Source organism: Battus philenor, unplaced genomic scaffold (assembly GCF_028537555.1).
Source record: "Battus philenor isolate CCGP_79_NKW_IND1 unplaced genomic scaffold, ilBatPhil1.0.hap1 SCAF_17, whole genome shotgun sequence".
NCBI lineage: Eukaryota > Metazoa > Arthropoda > Insecta > Lepidoptera > Papilionidae > Battus > Battus philenor.
This window is the reverse complement of record NW_027181679.1, coordinates 10,792,325-10,818,007: the sequence shown is the minus strand read 5'-3', so window position 1 is coordinate 10,818,007 and position 25,683 is coordinate 10,792,325. Positions and strand designations below refer to the sequence as shown.

The 25,683-nt window shown below is 30.6% G+C and overlaps 3 protein-coding genes across 7 annotated transcripts in view; 2 read left to right on the top strand and 1 right to left on the bottom strand.

Moving 5' to 3' along the window:
* Positions 1–3,380, bottom strand: part of LOC137919984 (uncharacterized) — a 154,071-nt gene extending 150,691 nt beyond the window's left edge. For both annotated transcript variants that reach the window (XR_011106748.1, XM_068763217.1), the window contains exons 1-2: positions 3,170–3,380; positions 1,883–2,161 (exon numbers count right to left, since the gene is read on the bottom strand). Coding sequence is in view for 1 of the 2 variants with exons in the window: in XM_068763217.1 (XP_068619318.1) it covers positions 1,883–2,161; positions 3,170–3,346 (456 nt within the window). In the remaining variant the exon portion in view is untranslated. The remainder of the gene's footprint in view (positions 1–1,882; positions 2,162–3,169) is intronic.
* A 1,005-nt stretch (positions 3,381–4,385) lies between these two features.
* On the top strand, positions 4,386–18,068 carry tw (Protein O-mannosyl-transferase 2). The gene is made up of 16 exons (XM_068762898.1): positions 4,386–4,478; positions 4,581–4,661; positions 5,015–5,099; positions 5,853–5,957; positions 6,034–6,142; positions 6,263–6,351; positions 7,042–7,230; positions 9,857–9,963; positions 11,129–11,321; positions 11,804–12,004; positions 12,789–12,899; positions 13,661–13,790; positions 14,960–15,108; positions 15,978–16,134; positions 16,659–16,802; positions 17,535–18,068. Exons 1-16 carry the CDS (start codon positions 4,429–4,431, stop codon positions 17,750–17,752), a joined length of 2,118 nt encoding a protein of 705 aa, XP_068618999.1. The 5' UTR covers positions 4,386–4,428; the 3' UTR covers positions 17,753–18,068.
* Positions 18,069–20,584: 2,516 nt separating this feature from the next.
* Bruce (BIR repeat containing ubiquitin-conjugating enzyme) overlaps positions 20,585–25,683 on the top strand; it is a 60,861-nt gene continuing 55,762 nt past the window's right edge. For all 4 annotated transcript variants that reach the window (XM_068762897.1, XM_068762896.1, XM_068762895.1 and 1 more), the window contains exons 1-2: positions 20,585–20,793; positions 21,023–21,207. In XM_068762897.1, the coding sequence (XP_068618998.1) occupies positions 20,616–20,793; positions 21,023–21,207 (363 nt within the window). In that variant the 5' untranslated portion in view covers positions 20,585–20,615. The remainder of the gene's footprint in view (positions 20,794–21,022; positions 21,208–25,683) is intronic.

Genomic DNA, 25,683 nt, shown 5'->3' with positions numbered 1-25,683 from the left:
TTATTTTTCGAAATGTGAAACACGCAAATGACTGTTTTTTTATAAAAGTCATATTTACTGAAATTATTTAAACTAAAGTACAAAATGTGTATATTGAAGTTATTGCACACGCATATGACAGCACTCCTGATAATACTTAAGATGCCGGTTAGTTAATTATGATCGGTATTTGGATCTCACTAATTTTATGGTGGAATAACAATGATAATTATTAACACCAGTAAATTATTTCGATATCCCAGGAGCTGGCGTAGGTAATATAAATTTAAATATTGGAATAATTCGACAATCAATCGGGGCCAAAAATAATCGTTCAAAGAGCCGCATGTGGCTCGCGGGCCGCAGTTTGACCACCCCTGAGCTATACATTCAACTTTTCATACGTATAGCCCCTTGTATTAAAAAGTATGCTATCACTTCTATTTGAAAATTTTACATAGGTGGGACATATCATACCCTGAAGTAAGTAATATGATTAAGGCATGTTAATCTTCATATTTGTCTTCATTGACAAATTTAAAGTGTATGGTATAAAAGTTTACGATAAATTAGCAAGCCGGGATTTATAACCCTCAAGTACCCTTATTTAAAATTACTAAATTAAATTCTGCTCAATAACTTTCCTGTTCTTGTTTGATTTATAGAATTTATCATCCGAACAGGTGGTAGACTCATCTTGACGTCAACAAGAGATATAATCCATCTTAGGTTGAATAAAAAATTATTAAATTTAAAAAACAAAATTTTAAATTAAAAAAATATTGTCTAATGAAAAAAACAGTCAATGTGTAGGCTTGTATAAAAAACGTCAGCATTTCAAAAAATACAACATAATAACAAATATAATAAAATATATGCAGTAACACAGACAACGCCGAAGGTGGGAAATAGTATAAAATTAATCAAATCACTCATTCTAGTTCAAGCTTTGTTCTCGGTACCTAACCATTCATTATAATAGGTGCTATCCATAAAAAGGTGCTTACGTCACCACGTTAGTGCACTGTGACGTTTATATATAAATAGCACTTAAATCATACATTTTAACACACATTGTAATTCTTGCCACCATGACAGAAAAAAATTATGTTTATGTTTATTGTGGGTTTTTTTTTAATTTAACCATGAAGTTTCAATTATGTACATTGTACACACTTTAGTTATGCACAATGGGTTTTTTTTTTAATTGGTTGTATTAAAACAAATATTTAATAAAAGAAATGGTACATTTTAACAGATGTAATTTCTCCTCTTCACCCGACAATTGACTCTAAATAGAGAAAGTTACAAGAACAATCTAATTTATATACAGAAGGATTGTAAATAGGTGTAAAATCTTTAAACAAGTGAATGTAAAGCTAATATATTACAAAATAATTTATACACTGTAAAATTTAAATCTTCTAACAGTAACAAAGTCTGCAGGAACAGATAGTAAACAGAAATTAATCCGCACATTAATTGATATCTAATTAGCTATACATTGAATCCTTTAAAGCTTTTACATCTATTTCTGGTCTATTATCACTCTGTTTAAGTTATTTACACTTATGTACTGACTCATTGTAATGTCTCACAAACCATATGGCTTAGAGACTTAATATTAGGTAGAAATATTGCTTACGCAGAGTAGAGATCAGCTAAGAACAAATCTTACAGAATTCTACTTGCAAGGGGATTAAGTCATATATTTTTTTTACTTAGGTTTTCTAACTATATTCCTTATAGGTATCACAAACTTAGTCATTATATTTTTTGATATGTTTAAAAATGTAAAAAATGGATTTTATGAAATTACACACAAGTTTTAATAATCCACTTCAATACAAAACTTGAGTATTATTTATATCAATTCAATTGTAAACATTGTTTATTGACTTACCGCTGTATTGCTCTGGACTTCATTATCGAGTTGTACAGGCTGATATTCAAAACTGGGATCTGTTGTGGTGGTACTCTGATCTTGGGAAACAATGTCATCCACATTGAATATTCCAGTAGTTGACTGTGGTAAGGATTCACACTGGTAATCATTGTGTATGCTGATACCATCATCTCCCCGATCTTCTAATGTAACAGTACATTTCTGATAAGATGGTGTTTCAAGATTGTGAAGAGTTGTTGCCTTGACTTTTATTTCAATATTATAATTATTTTCATCCTGTAATAAAATTTTAATGTAAATCTACTAGTGATAGCCTTAACAATAATGATTAATAATATTTGCTAGGAAAATTACTGACAGAATATTATTAAATAATAATTTAATAAAGGAAAATTGCACATTGTTATGCAGAGAATAAGTATTTCTCCCTTACTTTAGAACCAAAAAATAAAGTTGAATAATAAATTCAATAAATAAAATTTGCAATTTAATGGTATATTTTATTTTTTAATTTTAATTTCATCGAAAGCCTTGTTTTGTAGATAATTAATAAAAAAAAAAACATTTCAGATCACTATAAAGCAATTCTTTTTTTTTTCTGTATTAGCTATAATTTGAAATATAATAATACATCACAGATTCAAGACTTAATTCCCTGTTTTTTTTTTATTTATGTTTTTATTTTAAAAACATTGGCACAAAGCATAATCTTATTATCAACCATGATAAAATCCATTTAAATTAAAAAAAAATGGTACAAATGATACATTTTTTCAAAAAAAGCAATTTGTAAAAAAGTTTTAGCATAAAAATTGTTACATTTGTTACATGTTACATTGTTACAATAACAAACATAGCTTATTGCTATTGCCATTTACTGAAAAAAAATTTACCTAAAGTACTCTGGAGATTTATTTAAGTAAAAAAGCCTGTACAAATGTACTGCATCGTTAGAAATTTTAAAGAATTAAAAAAAAATCGAAACATCAGCTTCTTGTTAGATAATAATAAACAAAACAAACCAGTCGAAAATAAAAATGATAATTAAATATTGATAAATTTAACATCATCTTCATTCGATATATAGGATTAATCAAACTATAACGATAAGTAATATAAATAAATTAACTAAACTAAATAATTACTACACATATGTATTATCAAGGAAACTTAATTATTTTTGTAACAGTGAATAATTTACGACAAAACAAAGATAATAACGGAGGTTGAAATTAGATAACCTTAGCTTCTATTTAGAAAATATTCATAATTAACATTACTCACGTTTTTTTGCGCATTTAAAAGGACACCATCATCATATACGAAAAGATGATTTGGTAATTTGTTCAAATAATCAACAAAGCTGTTAACAAATTTCACTTTTTTTTCTACACTTAAATCCGCAAAACAAAGAGATAAGAGAAAGCACAGCTTTAAAAATACGTAAATGTTTGGCCTCATGACGTCAGATCAAAATACAACCATCTCCGTGAGCTGACTTATTACGAATGAGTAATAATTGTGGAAGGAAAGCTTTTATTTATTTACAATTCTAAAGCGGATCGCTTATGTTCCGATGTCATATCGGATAGTGTTAATAGAATTTTTTTTATATCGATACGTAATTTACATTTTATCCGACATTTTTTTTAAAAAAACTCGATTAATTAATACATTTTATAAGGAACTATTAGACATTTTGTTAAAAAATAATTTACAGTTAATATTTTAGTTCATGGATTTCAGAATGCTATATTTATTTCTTACTAGTTTTCGTTTTGTTATTTTAAGCAAAGATCTCTTATTTCGCACGTGTTACTTTACGACACAAAAAGAGAATAGAAATACTACTGTTTCTTTATTTGGAACTGACTCTCTGCTGCCCAAACAGCATCAACAGATTCCGCGGATTTACTCATAGACGCGTTAAAAATAAGGTGCTGGAAAAGAATCATCAAGAAACAAGGAGTCGTCTCCGCAAATTTTTATGCTTCCTATTTCTAGAGGAGCTCAAAATCAAACAATGCCTCTCGATAATTGCAGAGAGGCGTTAGGTTTTGACATCGTCATGATCATTTTAACCGTTGGGCGTCCCCTACTTGACATAGGCACAAAACCTTAAAGTTTTAGTAGTCATTTGTCCTATCCGCTATGTGGCCTGCCCACTTTTACTTGCTAATCCATAATAACTTTGTTAAACTTCCGCTAAATAATTTAAAAGGAGGATAACAATTTGGAGAGACTTGTTTCCACGGTAAAATCCTTAAGATTCAGAGGACACTCCAAGTGACGACGAACCTTTGCGTGCGTAACACCTACGAAACGATTTGCAACTGCCAAGAACACACAGCTACGAAAATGTTAAAAAAAAACTTATTTGCTATCAAATACTTACTTTTTTATACTGTGATATTAGATAGATATATCTATGTAACCGTTATATGTCGTATACACAAAAAGCTGTCAATGTCAAAGTTAAGTATATTGGTAATGAACAGTTAGTTTAAGAGAAAGTTGAATCTATCTAAATTAACAAGGTAGCAATGAGTGAACAATTAAAAAAGAATTATTTTAACAAGTGTAACAATAAAAGGTGTGTTATCATACATATTTCAAATAAAGCTTGTTTTATAAAATTACGAATAAAGAGCTTTAAAAATTGGATATTAAAGTTTAGTATTTAAAAATGTTTCAGTTGGTGGGTTATATTTGGTATTCTATGTGCTGCTACTTTTTTGACACGATTTTATAAAGTTCTGGAGCCTGATCATGTTTGGTAAGTTTTGGTAACAATTATAACTGTTTTTCGTAGGAAATGTGTTGATGAACTATTTTGAATTAAATAGTAACAAACTCCCTATGATTTCACATTCTGAGCATAAAACTTGATGATAGTAGTGCAAACAAAATGTGGTGTTTTTCCGACTATTTTCTTGATTCTATTAAAAGAAAAAAGTCACAGTTAAAAAATATCTTAAAATGTATTTTTTTGACTGGTGTTCATGGTGTTTGTCTAAATTTGTATCATTTTTTATAATACAAGCATAACATGTAGTGTCAGCAGTTAAAGTAAGTAGTATTGCTGTTTGTCTGTTTTTAATTAGTGCAATAACATAATCAATGTTTTAGTTGGGACGAGACACACTTTGGAAAAATGGCTAGCTGGTACATAAACAGAACTTTCTTTTTTGATGTTCATCCTCCACTTGGAAAGGTATTATTACAGCTATAATATTAATACTTGGTACTTATAAAAGTATAAATTTTTTGAAAAAAAAAATTATTATAAATTTATCTTTATTATCAAATCATTTTCATTTTGGAAAATTTTTAATATTTTTTTTATAATTCAATGCCCACAATGGTTTATATACATTGTTATCAGAGTTAGATTAGTCAGATGAAGTATAGAATAAAATAGATATAATTTTATTCTTGGCTAAGAAATTATGGAGTTGACTTCAATGACCTCTATTACCAATTTGTGTACTATATTTACATTACATATATTATGACATAGACTAGTGATCAACAAAGTTATTAGCCAAAGAGCCAAATATGAACATTACAACAATTTAGGAACAAATTGGGACCAAAATCTGCTTGTTTTGTAAACTTTTATTGCACTAAATAAAACTAAATTTCATACCTTATAAATATTTATTAATGCAAGCAATATAGCTTGTATCTCCTTGGACAATTTGAGAACCAGATTTGTTTATTATTTATTAAAACTTTTTTGTACACTACAGACTATAAATACAGGTGAGAAAAAAAAACAATTCATATACAATCCAAGACAGCAGACAATAGAAGAGGCAGTCTTGTCACTCGAAGCAATCTTTACTATTTGTATGTTTTTGTTTTTAATTATAAGCATGATGACAAGTTTTAATCAATAAGCTTTCAGACTTGTATAAAACCATAACCTTATGTATAATACGACAACTTTTTTTATAATTTTCAGATGCTGATTGCTCTTTCAGGGAAATTATCAGGATATGATGGAAAATTTCCTTTTGAAAAACCTGGAGATAAGTATAATGGGACCAGATATGAAGGAATGAGAATTGTAAGTAGTTTTTGGGTATTTCACCAGTGTTTATTGTAATAATTTATTATATACATTTACTTTGTTTTTTTTTTAGTTTTGTACTACATTAGGAGCATTAATTATTCCTCTAACATTTTTGTCTCTGTGGGAAATGACTCAATCTCTTAATGCTACATTTATTGGCACTGTCCTGCTATTATGTGGTAAGTTAAACTTAATGACAGAAATTATATATTAATAAATAAACATTAAGTAAATAAAGTAAAAAATAAAGAAATGCTAAAATACAAGTGTTGAACAAATCATTTATACATTATTTTCAGATGTTGGATTTTTAACTCTTAATAGATATATACTCCTTGATCCAATTTTGCTATTCTTCATGAGTTGTGCCATCTATGGAGCTTTTAAGGTATTTTAATAAAATATTAAACTTAGTTTTATTAAATATATTTATTATATACAATGATATATATAGTGATATAATTATTCCAAGTATTATTATATTTCGAATTATTATAATCAAACTAACTTAAAATCCACTAGATTAGAAGTAAGCGCTTCTTGTTTATTATACAAATATAATTGATATAACATTATATATACCTCCAGACTTTTGGCCACAGACACAAGGATAAAAGTAACATTTTCAAGCCTTGTTTTTTATTATAAAATGCTTGTTGGAATAGGAGTTATCTATAGTAATAAAAAGAAAACTAATTTAACCAATGCATATAACATTGAAAAGGCTATTTTACTTTTAACTTTCTTTCTCCACCATCTCAAATTATTTATTAAAATATTATATTTATAGCATACACATATACTTATATATAATTTAATGTATGGATAATGTATTTAATGCCACAATAATCATTGTTTCTTGTTTGTTATGAATGCTTTTATGTTATAAAATATCAAGTAATTGCAGTGTTAGTACAGTGTGTATTAACAATTACATATTTATTCCATATATTCTAAACACAATTGCATAACTTAAATTTCTAAACTAATTCCTTGTTTTGAAATAGTTGAATTAACAACAAAGGTTTTATTTTATTGAGAATAATGTATAAAAATTAAACAAAAATTTTATTACAAGGTAAGGTCATTGACGGATTCTGGACAACCGCCTTTTTCCTCCTGCATGATACTCTGGCAGCTTTTTCTGGGCTGGTCCCTCGCGTGCACCATGTCAGTGAAGTTTGTTGGACTGTTTTTTGTTTTGTTTGTTGGACTACGCACACTCGCTGATCTCTGGAACATTCTGGGAGATATTAGTCAACCAGTGGTGAGTTTACTGCAGAAAAAAGGTTACTTAAGATATCTCTATATTACTAACGGGACAGTAAGACTAATCATTATAATATTACAGGGTGGGCCATTAAGTTTAACTGATTTTGAAAATACAAAAAAGCGAATTAAAACATATATAATAGCATAAATATTTAGCAATTAATTTTTTAAATAAAATTATTAAAATGGGTGCCATATAAATGTACATACTCACCCACAGCGCTCGTGGAATGATATATATACATAAATTTGCATATTATGTTGTTTTTAAGATTGGCAATCTGTGGCATGAGATCTGGGCTGTGGGAAGGCCATGGAATTTCAGTTTTCGTTTTATTTTTCATATCGACTACAAATAAAAAAACTCATTGTTTGTCCTGTTTTTATTTGCATTAACCCTGTCTTTGGGGCCCCTCTTAATGCCCTGTCCAGGTGTCCTGGCGGACTCCATCTATTTGGAGCCAGGTCCTGCTGTTATATCCTTTAAAGTTATGTCAAGTTAATAAAATTAAATTGCCATGTTACTTTTAAATTCGCACGCTTTTTTAGCCCACCCTGTATTACTACTAGATGTCGATAAATATTAAACATACCGCAATATCATGTTGAGGCGAAAATAAGTACAAACAATGAGACATAAAACCAAAACACAGTGACTTTTAGATGAGTTATTGACTTGTATATTAAAGTTAAAGTACTTATTTATCTCAAAACATAAAAGAATTTATTATAAAAGCTTTCCTAATATACAAATAAAATTGGTAACATTAGAGGATATGTTAAAAAAAGTTTTAATCTGAAAGTAGTGTAAATATTTATAAAGAAAATTTTCAAGAAAACTCCACATTATCAAGAAAATACGATATAAGGTTTTAATATATAATAAATAGACGTCTACTGCAAAGCACAGTCTTCCCCCGAAGATATCTATGGGCGGAAAAACAATAATCGCTTGGCAGGCGGGTTGGCGATTGCAGTGTGGTATTATGATACGCAGAGAACGCTGCTACCCATCCTTTAGAAACCTTGTTTTTGAGCAGTTGCAATAGTATAGTATAACATTGTATCCTGGCAGAATCGAACCAGTGACTTACGATCGCAAATCTCAGTTCTCTACCGCTGGACCATTACTACTGTGTCACTTAGGGACTACGCTACTGTAATAAATTACGTACATGTTTTATTAAAAACAATTGATTCTTAACAACGTTCATAACTAAAGAAAAAATTACCTTGTTAAAGTTATGTAAAAATTAGTAGAAATTTTTTTAATATTTAAGCCAGGCTTAGACAAGAGGTATGTGAATTGCTACGAGGGTGGATTGAAAAGTACTCGGCCTAACCCAGATCCATTCAATTCTAAAAATCAAATCTATCCACATTATTTAGTTCAGTTCAGACTAGTTCATTGTGTGAAGATCGAAACGTGTGCGATAATTAGTTGTGATTTTATAAATTAATTAACAAAGTAATCGGACATAATTTCCGAGAATGGAGCAAATCGAGCAGCGTGCCGTCATTAAGTACCTCCATAAGAAGGGGCTATCATCAAAAGCCATCCATGATGACATGGTCAGTACATTAGGCGATTGTGCTCTGTCATATTCATCCGTCAAAAAATGGATAGCAGAATTTAAGCGTGGTAGAGAGAGTGTGAAAGATGAACCCCGCTCTAGAAGGCCTTCGACGTCAACTACTGACGAAAATATTAAAAAAGTAATTGATTTAATAATGGGAGACCGCAGATTAAAAATTAGAGAGATAGCCGAGATTATAGGCATCTCTTATGAACGAACTCAAAACATCATTGTCAATGAGTTGGGTTTCCACAAGGTGTCTGCCAGGTGGGTTCCGCGACTGATTTCAGTTGAACAAAAAAGGACGCGATTGACTATTTTACACGACAGTTTGGAGTTATTTGGAGCCGATGCAGATGATTTTTTGAATCGTTTTGTTACTATGGACGAAACATGGGTTCATTACTGTACACCGGAAACAAAACTACAATCAAAACAGTGGAGAAGACCTGGTTCACCACCCCCTAAAAAGGCTAAGTCGATTTTGTCGGCAAATAAGGTGGTGGCTTCAGTATTCTGGGACTCGAAAGGTGTGATTATGATTGATTATCTTGAAAGGGGTCAGACTATAAACTCTGATTACTACTGCACCTTACTACGTCCTTTACGAGAGGAATTAAAAGAAAAACGTCGAGGAATGCTCAGAAGAAAAGTCCTGTTTCATCAAGATAACGCCCGTGTTCACACGTCAGTACAGTCAATGGCTGAAATTCACAACTGTGGTTTTGAACTGTTACCGCATCTGCCGTATTCACCTGATCTGGCACCATCAGACTTCTTTCTGTTCCCTAACCTAAAAAAGCACTTGGGAGGTCAAAGATTTTCGACAAACGACGAGGTCAAAGCAGCTGTAGACGCATATTTTGACTCTAAGGAAGAATCATTTTTTTCAACGGTCTAAATGCTTGGAAGGGGTGGTGGCAAAAGTGTATTGAACTTGATGGTGATTATGTAGAAAAATAAAAATATAACTGATTTAGTATGTGTTTATTTTCTTGGTTAGGCCGAGTACTTTTCAATCCACCCTCGTATGTTTATTTTCAGACACTGACATTAAAACATCTAGTTGGTAGAAGCATAACTTTAATCCTGTGGCCCATTGTTCTGTACGTGTTTTTCTTCTGGATTCATCTCACTGTTTTGAGCAAGAGGTATGAAACAAATACACAACATTTATTTACAACACATCATGGTACGAAAAATAACAATTACAAACAGGGTAGAAAAACAGATAACAAGTACATAGTGAAAAATAAAATATAAAAAAGTAAAAGAATAAACAGCTAAAATAATGTCTCGCATCAACGTAAGTTTAAGTGCAAAACGGGTCCCAGTCCAATTACATGCTGGTTTTCCATTAGCCTATTACTTTTTAGAATGATATACAATTATTATACAGGGTGATTAGTTATAGTTGACAAAAGTTTTAAAGCAGTGAAATCATCACATCCATAATAAATCAATGCTTTAAAATTATTTTTTTACTGTCTCTGCAGACTTTGTACTGCTAAGAGTTATTAGTCTGTCGCATTACAATAGAAAATAATAAATTAATGTAACATATATGAGAGAGTAACGAGCTATAAATTCACTCTAGAGCTTTTACACCTATTTAAATCAGTAAAAAGTATTACTGAAGGATTTTATATGTTTCGTAATGTTTAACTGTATGGTTGCTCCTCAAATAAATATATGAATATAGCACCCGTGACGTCATTAAAGTTGTATAGGTATTTTAAATCGTTTTGACTAAGTAAGAAAAGGACCAATATTTAGCCACTTGCGCACATACAGTGGTTATGATTGATATGACACTGATTAGTGCCAAATACAGAGTGGCAGTGTGGAGATGCCCCGTGGAGAGGTGAAACACGTGTTGAGTGAATTAACGGTGGCAGTTGTGTAATTCGCATTGTTTGCCGCATACGCATTTATCAGCGGGCTGGCGGGCGGTGCACTTTGTTGCACGACTACCACTGCATGTGCGAAAGTGGCTAAATATTGGTTCTTTTCTTACTTAGGTTGGACTTCCGCAAGGTAACGCCTGATTTCATTAAATATCGTTTTGACTAATTAATAAATGTTCTAAGAGTGTTACTTATATACAATAGATATGCTGAAAATTATGAAATAAATATGTTAAAGTAAAGAAAGTTGCGCTAGGTTCACTGACGTCACAATGAAGGTTGCGTGAAGTCACCGGATACGTGCAGCGCAAGACTTTTCTGTGTCTTGCATCTATCAGCTATCATTGATTCGCACTGTGTTAAACTTTACGAACTGCAAATAATAAAAATAATAATAATTGTCTTTCAGTGGAAATGGTGATGGCTTCTATTCGTCGGGTTTCCAGGCTCGGTTGGAAGGGAACAGCTTGCATAACGCTAGTGCTCCGAGAATAGTTGCCTACGGTGCGCTCATCACCCTGAAAAATCACAGAACCGGTGGAGGATATTTGCATTCGCATCATCATTTGTATCCTGCTGGGGTCGGTGCCAGACAGCAGCAAGTGTGTATTTTTCTCTTCAAATACTCTTGGACCAAGCTTTAATATTCATAGTTTTTTTTTTTTCAAAATGTTAAAGAAATTGCACTTTCAAATATTATGTGTCAGTGTTTATTGTACCATATTATTACAATTTTTATTTGGTGACAAATCTAATATACACGAACTAAAAACATTTAATCAGAAAATATTAGAAAGACCGGTTTTTCCGGATTCTTAGAATTTTCCTACAAATTTTTATATATTTATAAATTAGAATCTTCCTCATGCCTCAATCAAAATAAGGAATTGGTTGAGACATCCCCGGTTTTCAAACTCAGCAATAAATTTGGCGATTCTTTTTTATTTATATACGATAATCAGTTAATTACATAAGAGTGAATAGTACAGTCTGAAGATATCAAAATGAAATTAATCTTTAAATAATTATTTTTAAAAATTTCGTATTGTTTAAGAAATAAATAATGCTTATAATTGTTATGTAGATAACGACATACACGCACAAGGACGACAACAACCGTTGGGTGATCAAGCCGTACGATCGCGAGCAAGTAGAGGGCGTGGTAGTCGTCCGAAGCGGCGACCTTGTGCGTCTCACGCACGCAGCCACCGGTCGCAACCTGCACTCGCATCGCGAGCGTGCACCGCTTTCCGCGAAGTTCATGCAGGTCACCGGCTACGGGGAGGTAAGAATCTCATACCCTCACCTTCTCAAAAGCTTAATAAATACCATAAAGTGACGTAAGAACTGTTTAAGTAAGTCTTGCCCATAAGGCTTGTGTAATACAAAACCAGAAAAAATCTTAAATTTTTTATGAGGATCGTTCAATCAACAATAGTACGTCAAACATTAATCTCTAGTGCTGTCTCGCTCGCACAGTACCTACCACTCGCAGACCTGTGTGGGTTCACGTACTCGCGAGTTGTATTACACAAAATGTATAGATATAGCAGCACAATAAAGAAGCCAGATGATGTAATAGAAGTAAAGAACGAAAAAGCATAGGAACAAGCCAGAAGAGTATCAAGAACTAAATTGACTAGCAATATTGAATACAGTTTTTTATACTTTCGAACTTTTACGCAACGATCTATCTCTTATATATTAATTATTGTTTTGTCACTGATCACTTTATTTATTAATTAAACATAAAATGAATTAATTTTGTGATTAATAAATAATGATTGTAAAATGTTTTCTGTGCATATTGTCAATTTATAAAAAAAGACGGGATAGAAATGTAACGGGTAATCTTTTTTATATGCGCGACTAAGAGAGATGGAGATCCATTTTTATATATATAGCTGTTGTGTATTTGAATTTGGACAGCTGAGAAAAATGATGTGTATTCCTGTTGTTAAAATTTTCAGCTAATTTTTATCTTTGTAAAACCACTGCACCGAATTATAAACGCTAACAAACTTGCATAAGATTATTTTAATTTTATTTTTGTACTAATCCGGCTATAGGACGGCATTGGTGACGCTAACGATGTTTGGAAGATCGTGATCACCGCAGGAAAAGATGGTGATGAGATTCAAACAGTCCGCAGTAAGCTGATGTTCATACACTATTTACAGGTCAGTTGCTATCAAAGGCTTTATTGATAGTAAATTTACTACATGATTATCATTTCACCCATAGAACTTCAAATGTCATGGGTGTGGCTCAGTAGGTAGGTGTGGCCTATATCTTGTCTACGAATTTAAAAAGGTCGTCTGTTCACTGTTCACGTTGACGTTCTACTCTAAATAATCATAAATTCCAAGATTCCATTAAAAGAAATAATTACCATTTTTATTTAAATCCATATTTTCCTAACGTTATGTTTTGGCTAATACATTTTGTAATAAAAGACGGCTACATTGAATTACAGATAGATTAATATTTTCGAAGTCAAAAAATGCTTCTGCAAATATTCTTCATAACAAGATACTTATTGCTTCACTCGTCTTCATTCCGGGATATAATTAATACAAAAGTGATTTCAATAATAAGCTAACAGTTAAATTTTTGTTCATTAACCATAATTAGTTTTATTTTAAGAAAGGAATAAATGATGTTTTATTATCATGATTTTAAACAGAGGACGTCCATAGCCAACTATGTTTGTTTGTATATATGTATATATATAAAAATAGGCTTACCTCGTAGATTTACAATAGGGCGAGTCGAAGCACCTTGCATCCCGCGTCTCCCGAGGACCTTGACGAGGTCGTAGGTTTCCCATGTGGTTGGCGGATGTTCTATGCTGTGTTGCCTTTGGATTTCACCGCAGAATCTTTTTTGTACAAATATATAAATAATTCTCATTATACTTATAAAAATATTTATTTCATAGTCTTGTGCTTTGACGACAACTGGCAAGCAGCTTCCAAAGTGGGGTTATGAACAACAAGAAGTCGCATGTAATCCTAATTTAAGAGACAAGAATGCCCTGTGGAATGTGGAGGACAATCTGTATGACGAATGTAAGTATAAATATATTCATTAATTCAAAAATGTCTTAAGAAGAATGCCCAATAGAGTTCAATTTATTACAAACTACTTGAACAATGACATCCTTTGACTTCCGAAGGGGGTTTCAAACGCGATCTGATCTAATATGAACCCTCAACAACTCGGTTTTAAGTGAATCGTTTCACAAAATACAAAGTGCAATTTATTCTCAAGCTTAATTTATTATGTTATAATCACAGATTATATAAGAGATTATTATATAATCGTACAAAGTTGATCACGATATAGTTACTAAAAGTATTATTTTCATATATTTTTAAATCAACTTTTAGATTCTTGATCAATTAATGTAATTATTTCCAATTATAAGAGTCTTAGGGTATATGCGCTTAAAATTTATTAAGCTACTTTTGTTGTTAACTTAAAATTGGTTGGATATTATTAATCATATTCATTAACTTCTGTGACAAAAACCGATGATAGATGATAGTTGTATGTGTACAGAAAAATTACATCAAGTCTGTGACACAACCCTGGTTAAGTAATTATGGTTATTTGTATTTGGTAATTGCAATAAATAAAAATAAAAAAAATGATTCTTACTAATTGTAATTTCAGGTGTAAGATGACGTCCACTGCTTAGCATAGGCCTCCGCAATAGAGTTAAAATAAACTATTTTCGGTTGCAAGCGGCATAAATTCAGAGTCATCCGAAGATGTTAAAAAGATCGTTTATCCAACTTGTGGTTGGACGTCCTTTCGTGTCCTTAGTCCGTGGTCTCCAGTCCACAATCTTAAAGCCCCGGCCGCTATCCGTTGAGTTCACTATATACACTGCCCATTGCTACATAAACTTGGCATTTTACTGAGCAAAGTCGCTTACTTTCGTTAGCTTACGGTTCTCATCATTCCTGGTTTGATTCATTAGAGAAATTCCGAGCTTTAGCTTACCAAAGAGATCCTGAGTAAGAGACCAAGTGTCAGCGCCGTAAGTTATTATTAGTAACTTGTCTAAATGTTATTACTGAATTCCAGAGTATGAACATCCTATTTATAAAATTTAAAAACAGAAATTGATAGCATACTTTTCTAGCAAGAAATTATAGTTCAGTAATATTAATCCACATTTATTTATATTCTTTTATATTATAATTAAAGAAATACGTTTTTTTTAATACAGTACCAAAGGTCAGCTTCGAGGCATACGCGTCAGGATTTCTAGAACGTTTCTTCGAATCACATGCTGTAATGTTCCAGGGGAATTCAGGTCTCAAGCCCAAAGAGGGTGAGGTCACTTCGCAGCCGTGGCAATGGCCTATTAATTATAGGGTAAGCCTGAATTTTTACTTCATTACACATGATAACGGTACTTTTGCTAAACTTTTATTTATGGCAACAAATGACAAGCTGTCATTTATGTAAATCGGATGTCTGATGGGAAGTCATTGCTGTTCTGACATTACTGGCTGCACGCACTTCTAGAACGTAACAAACGATATTTAAAAATTAAATGTGTAGAATAAAATACTTAAATTTATATTATTTTTAAAAAATGTATAGGACTGTGTTTCTGTCGCCTGTTCATTTAAAGTCTGAGGTTTTTATCATTCGAACAGCGATAGACTAAACTTGACTACAATAAGAGATGTAATCTATCGCGTATTGCATTAATGATTTTTAAATTTGAAATTTAATATTATAAAGACATTGTATACTAATAAAGACAATCTTAAATAAAATTTCAAAGTCCTATGTATTCGCTTGCTGCTTTAAAACATGTCATTCTGTATGAACAACGGCATATTATTATAGGTAACCAATGCCACCGATGTAACTCGATGAATTGCTCGTCTAAATTGGCAGTATACGGCGCATATCGCTTGTGCAACCGTCGACCTTATGAGCCGCAAGATTCTCAAGTGGACACCATAAGCAAGGATAGACCTACTAGGAGGACCGATGTAATAGTTAAAGTTGTAGGAGATGCCCTGATGCGAGTAGTGCAAGACTGGTCTTCGTGTTGATCTTTGGGGATCTAAGCCTTGCAAAATGCATCCATCGGCTGATATGCCGATTGTTATAGCTTATTAAAAAAAGGTGTTCGCTTCTAATATGTTCCTCATTGAGTTTAGGTGGATCAACAAATGTAGATATTTTTGCAAGAATATCTTTGATAATTTAACTTTTTTTTTTCACAGGGACAGTTCTTCTCCGGCAGTGGACATAGAATATATTTATTGGGCAACCCAGTTGTTTGGTGGACTAACTTGATTTTCCTCGTTATTTTCTTCATCATTTACATCATTAATGCCATCAGGGAAAAAAGGGCTGAAGCGTTTGGTAAACAAGTAGAAGGTGAGTTTAGATTTGTTTTTAATAAATCGTTATTAATTATATTAAGACACTGTTATTATATATATTAAAATATTATTATTATATATATTAAGACATTATTTATGGAAACAAAAAGTTAAAAATTTATGATATGTACAATAAACACTTTTTAGATTATCATGAATCGCCCTATATGTTGCTAAAAAGAAAATTCGAGATATGCCAGATCAATTCGGTTAAGTTTTTCATCTATATATTTATAATGGGTTGAGAAAGTTCCTACAGAGAGAAAAAAAATATGCAAATAGCATTAACATCAATTGAGCTCCAACCAAACCCATTCAAACCACAGATAACCTCCACTTGATCTGTCTAATATGATAAAATCACTCACATTAGACACTCCTTTACTTTGTTATATCTAAAAATGTATTTCTATTTTAGAGGAAATACTATGAATGTATTTCCAAGACAATAAAATATATCAAATACAGTATGTTATTTATTATTAATTTCAATCTCGACAATAATACAATCCGTTACAGGTGGGGCAGAAAAGTCACTATTAAATGCAGCCGGCTGGACTTTTGTGGGTTGGACGCTACATTATGTGCCTTTCTGGGCTATGGGTCGCGTTCTTTATTTCCACCATTATTTCCCAGCGCTTGTCTTCAGTTCTATGCTGACCGGTATGTTATCTAATATTATGCGATAATTCAGAATGTTATTGAACAACTTAACAAAATACTATAAACGGAAATAGGATTTTTTTTTTCGGAATACAGAAGAAGAGTAAATATTTTCAAGCTTTATTATCATTTAAAAATCTATCACATTACGTTATGATTTGTTCACAAGATTTTGTTTTTTGAACTTCTTTATTTTATTACAATGTTGAATAGGACCTCACATAGGAGCGTATTGTGATATCGTTCATTTGCCTTCAAAAGTGTAACTATTTTTATGCAGTTGGAAATTGTAAATATTCAGCTGAAGTTGGAAAGCATTCTAGAAGCATCTTTCGACTGGATGAGTGATAATCTTATACAAGCAAGACGACAAACTAGACCAGCTTACACAGGTTGAATTCCGAATTACCTAAGTCTATGAAGATGTTGCCTCATAGCATGTAGAACATATAGCTGCTTGGTGGACTTTAAAGCTCCACCCCGATGGTTTACAGATAACCTCGTTGAAGTTTTAAGACGCTGTACGCATGCCGCTTGTAAACGGTCCTGTTGGAAATTACTGGAAGTGGTCTTTGTCCACATGTGGACGTGTTACGACAAAAATAATGATAGTGAAATATATTGACTCATTAAAATTGACTAAATTTTTTTTTTCAGAATAAAATCTCTGGTTATATTTTATAAATATAAACTTTTAAATAAAATGTAAATTAATATTTTCGTTCTTTTCAGGTATTTTGACAGAGTACCTCCTAATAAGTATAAAAAGCTTTTTTAATCCAGAACTTGGTAAGACAGTCTATCATTGTGTTATGGGGACTATAATATCTACCACTGTTTACAGTTTTTACCTTTTTTCACCATTGGCCTATGGTATGAGCGGTCCTCTGGCACATGAACCTAATTCCACTATGTCTGGGTTAAAATGGTTAGAGTCATGGGAATTCTGATCGTTTTTGATCATGATTTAAGTTGACAGGATTACTTAATTATTCATAATTTTACTTAAACTTTATTACTGCCATTCAAGAGAGTGTGTAATTAGCAGCTAAATTTATTTTTTAGTCATTAATTTATTCTATGTATCTATAATCCCTTACTATCAAACAGAAAATTTTAAACATACAAGGAGAGGAATCTAATATATAAAATCCTCGTGTCACGGTGTTCGAACTTGAACTCCTCCGAAACGGCTTGACCGATTTTTACCAAATTTTACATGCGTATTCAGTATGTCTGAGAATCGGCTACTATCTATTTTCCATACCCCTAAGTGATAAGGGTGGTCCACCCCTAAATTTCATTTTTTATTTTTTTAGACAATTTTTTTGGTTTTTATTTTATTATGATACAGCATGCATAAATACATACAAACCTAAATTTTCACCCCTCTACGATCAACCCATATCTTACATTTGTTAATTAAAAACTTTAATTTTTTTTGCAAAAAAAAGTTTGCGGGATCAGCTAGTATATATATATAATTTGTTAGTAATGACAAAGTATATTCAATTTTCAAAAACTTTTAATAGTAAATAAGTATTACTGTTATTACATATAAAAAACATTTTATATATTAATTATTCTAGCACTTAAATTGACAATGAAAATTATTATATTATATAATCACAGATGTAAGTATTTTTACATTGGTTGTATTATATTCAAAAGAAAGTATATTTACTTAAAAAAACATCTGTTATTATGCCATAGGTTGTACTTGGTTATTATATGTAAAATGTTAAACTTTATTATAAAAATGAAATGAGAGCCTTGTGTTGTTTAAACAGACTTTTATATTTATTTGTAATGTATAGGTTGTGTTTAATTTTAAATGTTAATGAATGTGTTATTATAAGTCTGGTGGTCTATATGAAACATGTAATAAATATGAAAATTACAAATGTTATACAAGTTTCTAATAAATTAAAGTCAAGTTGAATCGGTGATGGGGCTCTTCTATGGTTATGTAGTACCCCATCACCACCAGATAATTAAGCATGTTGGGTAAGGTACAATAGAGTAATCACTTTGAGTACATGGTTTGACAAAAAGAGCCATTTTCTTTCGAAATTAAGTTATTGAAGTATGAACTTTTGTTTTCAAAAATAAAAAAAAAAAACAAAAATTTCCAAAATAAAAGAAAAAAATTAGTATTTTTTGTCATAACAATAGAAAAAAATATTAGAAATATGGTACACATTTATTTAATACATTTTTAAGTTAATAACTAGCTGTACTATTACCCAATTTCATTCAATCATAAAACCATTTGTATAAACATTGTCCTAGCAACAGTTATATACATTTTTTAATAACAATATGTCGAGGCGAGGAAGGTTCATCGTCCTTCAAATAAAAATACAGTGACATGAATCACTGTTTGCAATTGTTACTTTGAGCTAAAAGATTTTTTTTCTTAAAGGTAGACGATTTCGTCTATATCTTGTAAAGAATGTAAAATGACAAAAAAAAACTTTCCATTGAACCTCCCTCGTCCAGTCACTGCAACTGTTCATAAAAACAGGGAAAATCTTATCTAAACTACTGAAAATATATCCTTCACAAATAATATCGATAGGAATTAAAAACAATATATTTGAACATGAATGATGTTCATATTAAATATAATTTTTACGTATTATGTATCCAGACGTGTATCTTGTATAAAATCTAAGAATTTACAATCCGTCCATTTTATGTGTAGAGGTTATTTTCTTTATACTAAAATAATAAAGATGTTAAAGACATTTACAAATTTACACTTATTTTGTTTTCATATTTACATTATTAATTAAATTTCTATAATTAAATTGCGTTTTATTTGTCATACTTATATTTATTTTTGAATATAAAATATCCGATATATTAAATAGTTCACAAATGATAGCAAACATTATTCTACTAGATATGTTTTTTTAATTATTCTTCACTTGTCAATTTCGATGTCGGAATAAAACTCGTAATAGATTATAACGAATAAGTATGTAGTAGGTAGCAATATTCCTAAATTTATTCGATATCTGCACTGGGGAATTACCATTTATTAATAAATATTGCAAGATTAAATAAAAAAAATGTATATATAATTAAACGAAGGTGAGATATATGAAAAATAAGGTTCTCTTCTATTGTACTAATCGGAAATTGGATAAAATAATAATATGTGGCTGTAATTGTAAGTAATTCAGTTCAATAATTCAATTTTAGACTTTAAACAAATTCCATTTAAGCTGTCCTAAAATTATAAAACAAGATGGATATCGGTACTAAGAAGCTACGAGATAAAATTAATTACATGTATTCAGTTAATTATTTATTAACGAATGCACCTATCTGAATTACTTCGAATCGAATCTTTTTTACCGAATAATTTCGTGACAACAAAATCAATACCAATGTTATCTGTAATGTTTATAAATTTTTAATTTTACGATACATATATTAAATAAATGTTTACTATATGAAAGCAAGACATGGATATGGAAATATATGGAAGCTAACACAAAATTTACTGGTAATATTAATTGTTGTGATTAACGAATAGTTTTATATGTATAAATAATTTAAATTACTCAAAAATTAAATGTTAATACTAAATTATTATTAAAATTTTATGATTTATTATTAAATACCAATTTAATATAAAAAAATGGAATCAATATTTTGAAAAAAAATAACTCAACAGTTTTTGAATAGATTGATTGATTTTAATTTTTGACTCTGGCCATGTTGTAGATAAAATATTTGACATAAAAAAATATAATTACAAATGGCGTTTACGTAGAATAGACAGATGTGTTCACGGCCACGATGGGCGATGATTCTTTGATATTACGAGAAGATGGCTATATACGCATGAACTTTCCTGTTACTTCTCTAACGTATCATAGTAATTTAAATATAATTTTGGTGAAGACTGACGTAGGGGGTGTGCACGTTTTGGATGTGAACTCTGGTGTGATTTTGCAGTCATCCTGTCTATCAGCGGGTAAGTCGCACAAGCTGCCTATTTCTGTAAATAAAGCTACCAATATAACGTAATCTGTAAAGCATGAATTATAGTAACATTACATTAATGGCCCTAATGTTGTTGATTTTCATACATGATTTTTCCATGTCCTACATTGTTTGATTTTGACAGATTTCAGTAAACAATTCCGAACGTGCCGGACTTTTTTGTCATGTATTTAAGATTGTTATTTATGGATTACTTGTAGATGAGGGGGGTGCACTTGGCGTTGAATATGCGCCGGGCGCCGATCGAGTGTTCTTGTGGGACAACAGTGGTGTTGGCGCTCGGACTGACTACAATGGAGTACTGTTGTTACACACTGCACTGCAGCGCCCATTACCATCCTCAGAACCTAATAATATCATAAGGATTGAACTTGTCCTCTCTGAGGTATGAAAACTTATTGTTTATACAATAGAAAACAGCTTAGTCATCACTATTTCTTATATTCTTTTTACCAATTCTTAGCTTTATAACAAGTTATGCACTCTAGTGAATACTTGAAATTATGTAGTTTTTAACATTACCTACATATTTATAAATAATCTTCTACATACATAAAAAATAACATTAACAATACACATATTAAAGTGTAGATTAACATTTTATATTGCAAATCGACCTTTGTTTTACCACTACTCATCTATACACTTTCTATGCACACAAAAAATATTGATTACTGGTATCAGGTAATTTTGATCTTAATATTCTTAATTATAAACAAATATCAATAACTAGATTGAATGAAGTTGCAATTTTCTATAGAAAACACTGTTAATTCTATAACATATTTCTTGTTATGTTATTAAAATTGAAATGAGCCAATTTGAAACAATTTAAATTACTATAATTTATCTGCACACAAAATTGTGCACAGGCATTTTAATATTAACATAAATATTTCCCAGGTATATTTAACAATCCATTTATGTTACATCTGCAAATAAAGCAAGTTATATACGTAAAAGTAAACCTGTTATAATTTTTTATTACTTTCAAGGTTATGTACTTGTTTATTTATGTTACAGTCTAGTAAATAAAAGGTAATATAAGCATATGGTAGATAATCTATACACTACACAAAAGAAAAATGGTATGTGATAAGCTATTCTCTATTAGATAATTTTATTGTGAAAATAGTCGGTTGGTTGTTTAAAATTGGTTCCTAATCATTTCAATTACAAAGTATATGTGTATATACAAAAATAATACCAGTGTCCAGTATTTACAATAAAATGAAAGATATAATATTATGCATTAATATATAAATGGGTGTGACTTCATACAGAAATATGATTCATTTTATGTATATCAGTTTTTAATGATTTACTGTTATATTGTTTTGCTATTGGCATCTACTTATTTTATCGAACTTCAGATGGCAGAACCTTGATCTGAATTAACCTCTAAGTAACCAAGCCTGAGAACTTGCTAGAGAGCTTTGGCTTCAATTTTTCTTTAAAAATTGTATGGGATTATGAAGTATCCATGTATCAAAGGCTTTAATAAAGCATTTACACATATCTTCAATAATGCTGTATGAAGTGATCACTCAGGATTATGTTAGATTAGTTTAATATTCTATTAAAATGCAACAGGTCAATATCTTCTCACAGTACATAGTATATAGACATATAGTAAACAATAATCAATTTCTATATGTAATTATCTGATTTGTAAACACTTAATAATATCATTATTTTAAGTTATTTATTATTTCTGAAACCATTGATTTTTGGATGGAAAGATGATACATATATTCATTCACAGCAAATGAGTTGAGCAAATGAGATCATTCACACCTTTTGCTATTGCAATTATACAGGATACTATAAAACCTTCTATCAAGTTAATTTTACACACAATTATAATTTTTTTACCATAATAATAATATTGAGCTGAGTAATTTATTAAAAGGTATCCAAAATTAAGTTTACACCTTTACAATTGTGATATCATTATTAAAGTTAAATATTAAAATAAAAGTTCTGCTTCTACGTGGATAATCAATTGACATTTGTCATGTACTCAAGATTATAACACCATTTGAGTATCATTTACTGTTGCTATACCTATCTTAGATCGCTTAAAGAAGTAAGGAAATATATTTATCGACAATGATTATTGTTTACTGTTGACAGGAAATAAATTACAATCTCTGTCTGCACTGAAGTACAAATAACAATGAATCTCGTCATTTAAATTGACTTAAACTTTCAACCTGCTCCATAGCAATAACAACAATAATGTATAAAAAGAATAGTTAATATTAAAAGCAGTTTGTTATGGCACGGCTCTAGTGGATGATTTAAATGTGGAATATGTATATATATACATTCCTTTTTGTCGCCTAAAAATGCTGCGGAAAGCAAATAAAGAGCATCTTATTTCATACTACATTTTAAATTATATATGTTACTACAATTTGGTATTCATTTTTTTAGGTTTATATTGTATTTCTAACAATAGAAATATTTTGTTTTAAATTATTGTTGATGCTTCATGGGCAAAGACATCTTCTAGATCCTTCCAGATTATTTAGTTGATGCAGCCTGCCGAAGATTATTCAGTTTATGCTAGCAGTTTAGATAATATCTTCCACCTATGATTTCATTGTTTTGCTAATGTTTCTCCACCATATAGGTACTTTCCAGTTTGTTGTAGTTGTTATCCATCTATTGTCTGTCCTTTTGCCTGTAATAAAGATTCTCGAATGGCGACCTTGAGCCAGTAGACGCGGCGTAGTTAGGCCTCCCATAAGATGAACCGATGACATAGTAGACTATGTCGCGCCTTGAGGTTTGGGGGAAGTCGCAGGAAGCGGCCATCGCAAGAGCGGTAATTCTCGGACGCCCATACATGCATCGGTTGACATTTAAATATGATAGGCTTGTATATTTTAATTACGAAAACAGGAAGAGATAGAAAGTTGATTAATAATTTAACATTTATTCAATATAATTCAGCTTGCGTATACATTATGCAGATTTATTAGTCAGCTATGGCGAAACCAAGCGCTGGATGCGGGTGAAATTTGCGCGGGAATTGCATGCATCGTATATTTTTCTCAACGATGAAAATTTTTGTTTTCATTTTTAAAATATAGTTTCTAACAACACCGATGTCTCGTTAATAAACATTTTAATTTTAAATTGGAATATTCCTGAAAATTGCTGCCCTAATGAGAATGCGTCCAGTTTCATACGCGTATACTGATGTCCCATAAATCAATGACAAGTCGAAATCCGGTGATACAGCAGTTTTAACTAAAAAGAAATTGGTCATGTGTTTTTGCAAACATTTAAAGTTAAAATTTTGAGTATATGGCATATTAAAAAGGGCTAATTTATTTTAAAATCTGGCCTTGTCTGTGTAAATTCTATTTGTTTTTTTAAGAAAATTTTCTCACAGTATAATGTAAAATTAAAACGAAAATTTTGAGTCACTGTTATAGAAAATAACTACTAGGTGCATAAAATTCATTTACTTTTTTATCTAACAAATGTTTTTTTTATTAATATTCTGAGCTTAGCTGCCTTATTAATCGATTTCAGTTTGTCGTTGATTTTTGGGACGTCTATTACCTCCCATTGAGGCGTGGGCGCGGTGAGGCAAGATATTATACAATATTATTTAGATCACGCATCCTTGACACTTGCGTTACTTGAACCTTCTTCCGTTGTTATTGATTTGCATTATATCGTATATTAGAAAGGTATTGTCCAGAGGAGTTGAGATTTTTTGGTTTAACACTAAAACATTAACTATTCACACAAAATGGCGATAATGATCCGTAATCGACATGAAAATCTTAAATATATAATTTAATTCAATTAGGATTGTTGAAGTTCAAATGAAAATGGATTCTTATTAAATTTATAAATAAATATTTTGGTACAAATATTTGTTTTTATACAGGGTAATTGGTTATAATTGTAAGAGCTTCAGGTGGGTGAATTTATTGTTCATTTTAAGACAAAAGGCTTAACACTTGTTTCCAATCAACCTGTATAAGTTGATCACTTTGAAACATGATACATTTTTTTTCTGTTCAAATACGATAGGCTAACAGACAGTTAACAATAATTAAATTTAATAGTTTATTATTTTAGAAACCAATGATCTATGGATAGGGTGTACTCTACATTAGTTGACAGCAAATGAGCTATTCTTTCACCAATTTTAAAACTTTTACACCTATAACCAATCACCTGTATAGCAGGTAAAGGATATTGTAACTTGAAATGACGTAATCAATTGTCAAGCGCCTCTAGCAAGTTGTCTGTAATTGCACCACAATTAACATTTTTATGACGCATTAGTTATATTGTTTAACTTTTGTAGTCATTAATGTTGTTTTAATTTTTTTCGAATCTCTTATCACGGTGATTATAATTGTAGCATATCCTTTACTACTACTAATCATGATGCTGTAGGAAGCTTCAACAATTGTTGTGCATATTTGATTATTAAAAAAGCCTACGTATAGGTCATCTCGATCGGAACACGTTTCTGGTTTACTTCATAGCTTTTAAGTTTAATAGTTTTTTATATTAATAATTCTATACATTTTAAATATTTTAAATTTACCTACAAGTTCAAAATTCTAGTCTATCTGACCTGACATTCCACTCACGATGTACATATGACAACTATAATTAATTGTTAGTGTATAAAGTATGACTTAATAAATGTATGATGTGCGTTTTTCAAGTCTGCATCTCGTTAACGACGATCAATGTGTATCGATCGTCGATCTATGTACTAGTCTTATATTATCTGGATTGTAATTAGGTTTTATTATTTATTACACTTATTAAAATTTTATATAGAGATATGGATGTCATATGTGTATTTTTTAGGTAC

What these genes read in the sequence shown, in the direction of transcription:
- tw (XM_068762898.1), top strand. Translation starts at nt 4,429, where the DNA reads ATGAGTGAACAATTAAAAAAGAATTATTTTAACAAGTGTAACAATAAA. An exon ending in TTCATCCTCCACTTGGAAAG is followed by an intron (nt 5,100 to 5,852) that starts GTATTATTACAG and finishes TATAATTTTCAG; the next exon opens with ATGCTGATTGCTCTTTCAGG. An exon ending in GGACAATCTGTATGACGAAT is followed by an intron (nt 13,791 to 14,959) that starts GTAAGTATAAAT and finishes TTTTTAATACAG; the next exon opens with TACCAAAGGTCAGCTTCGAG.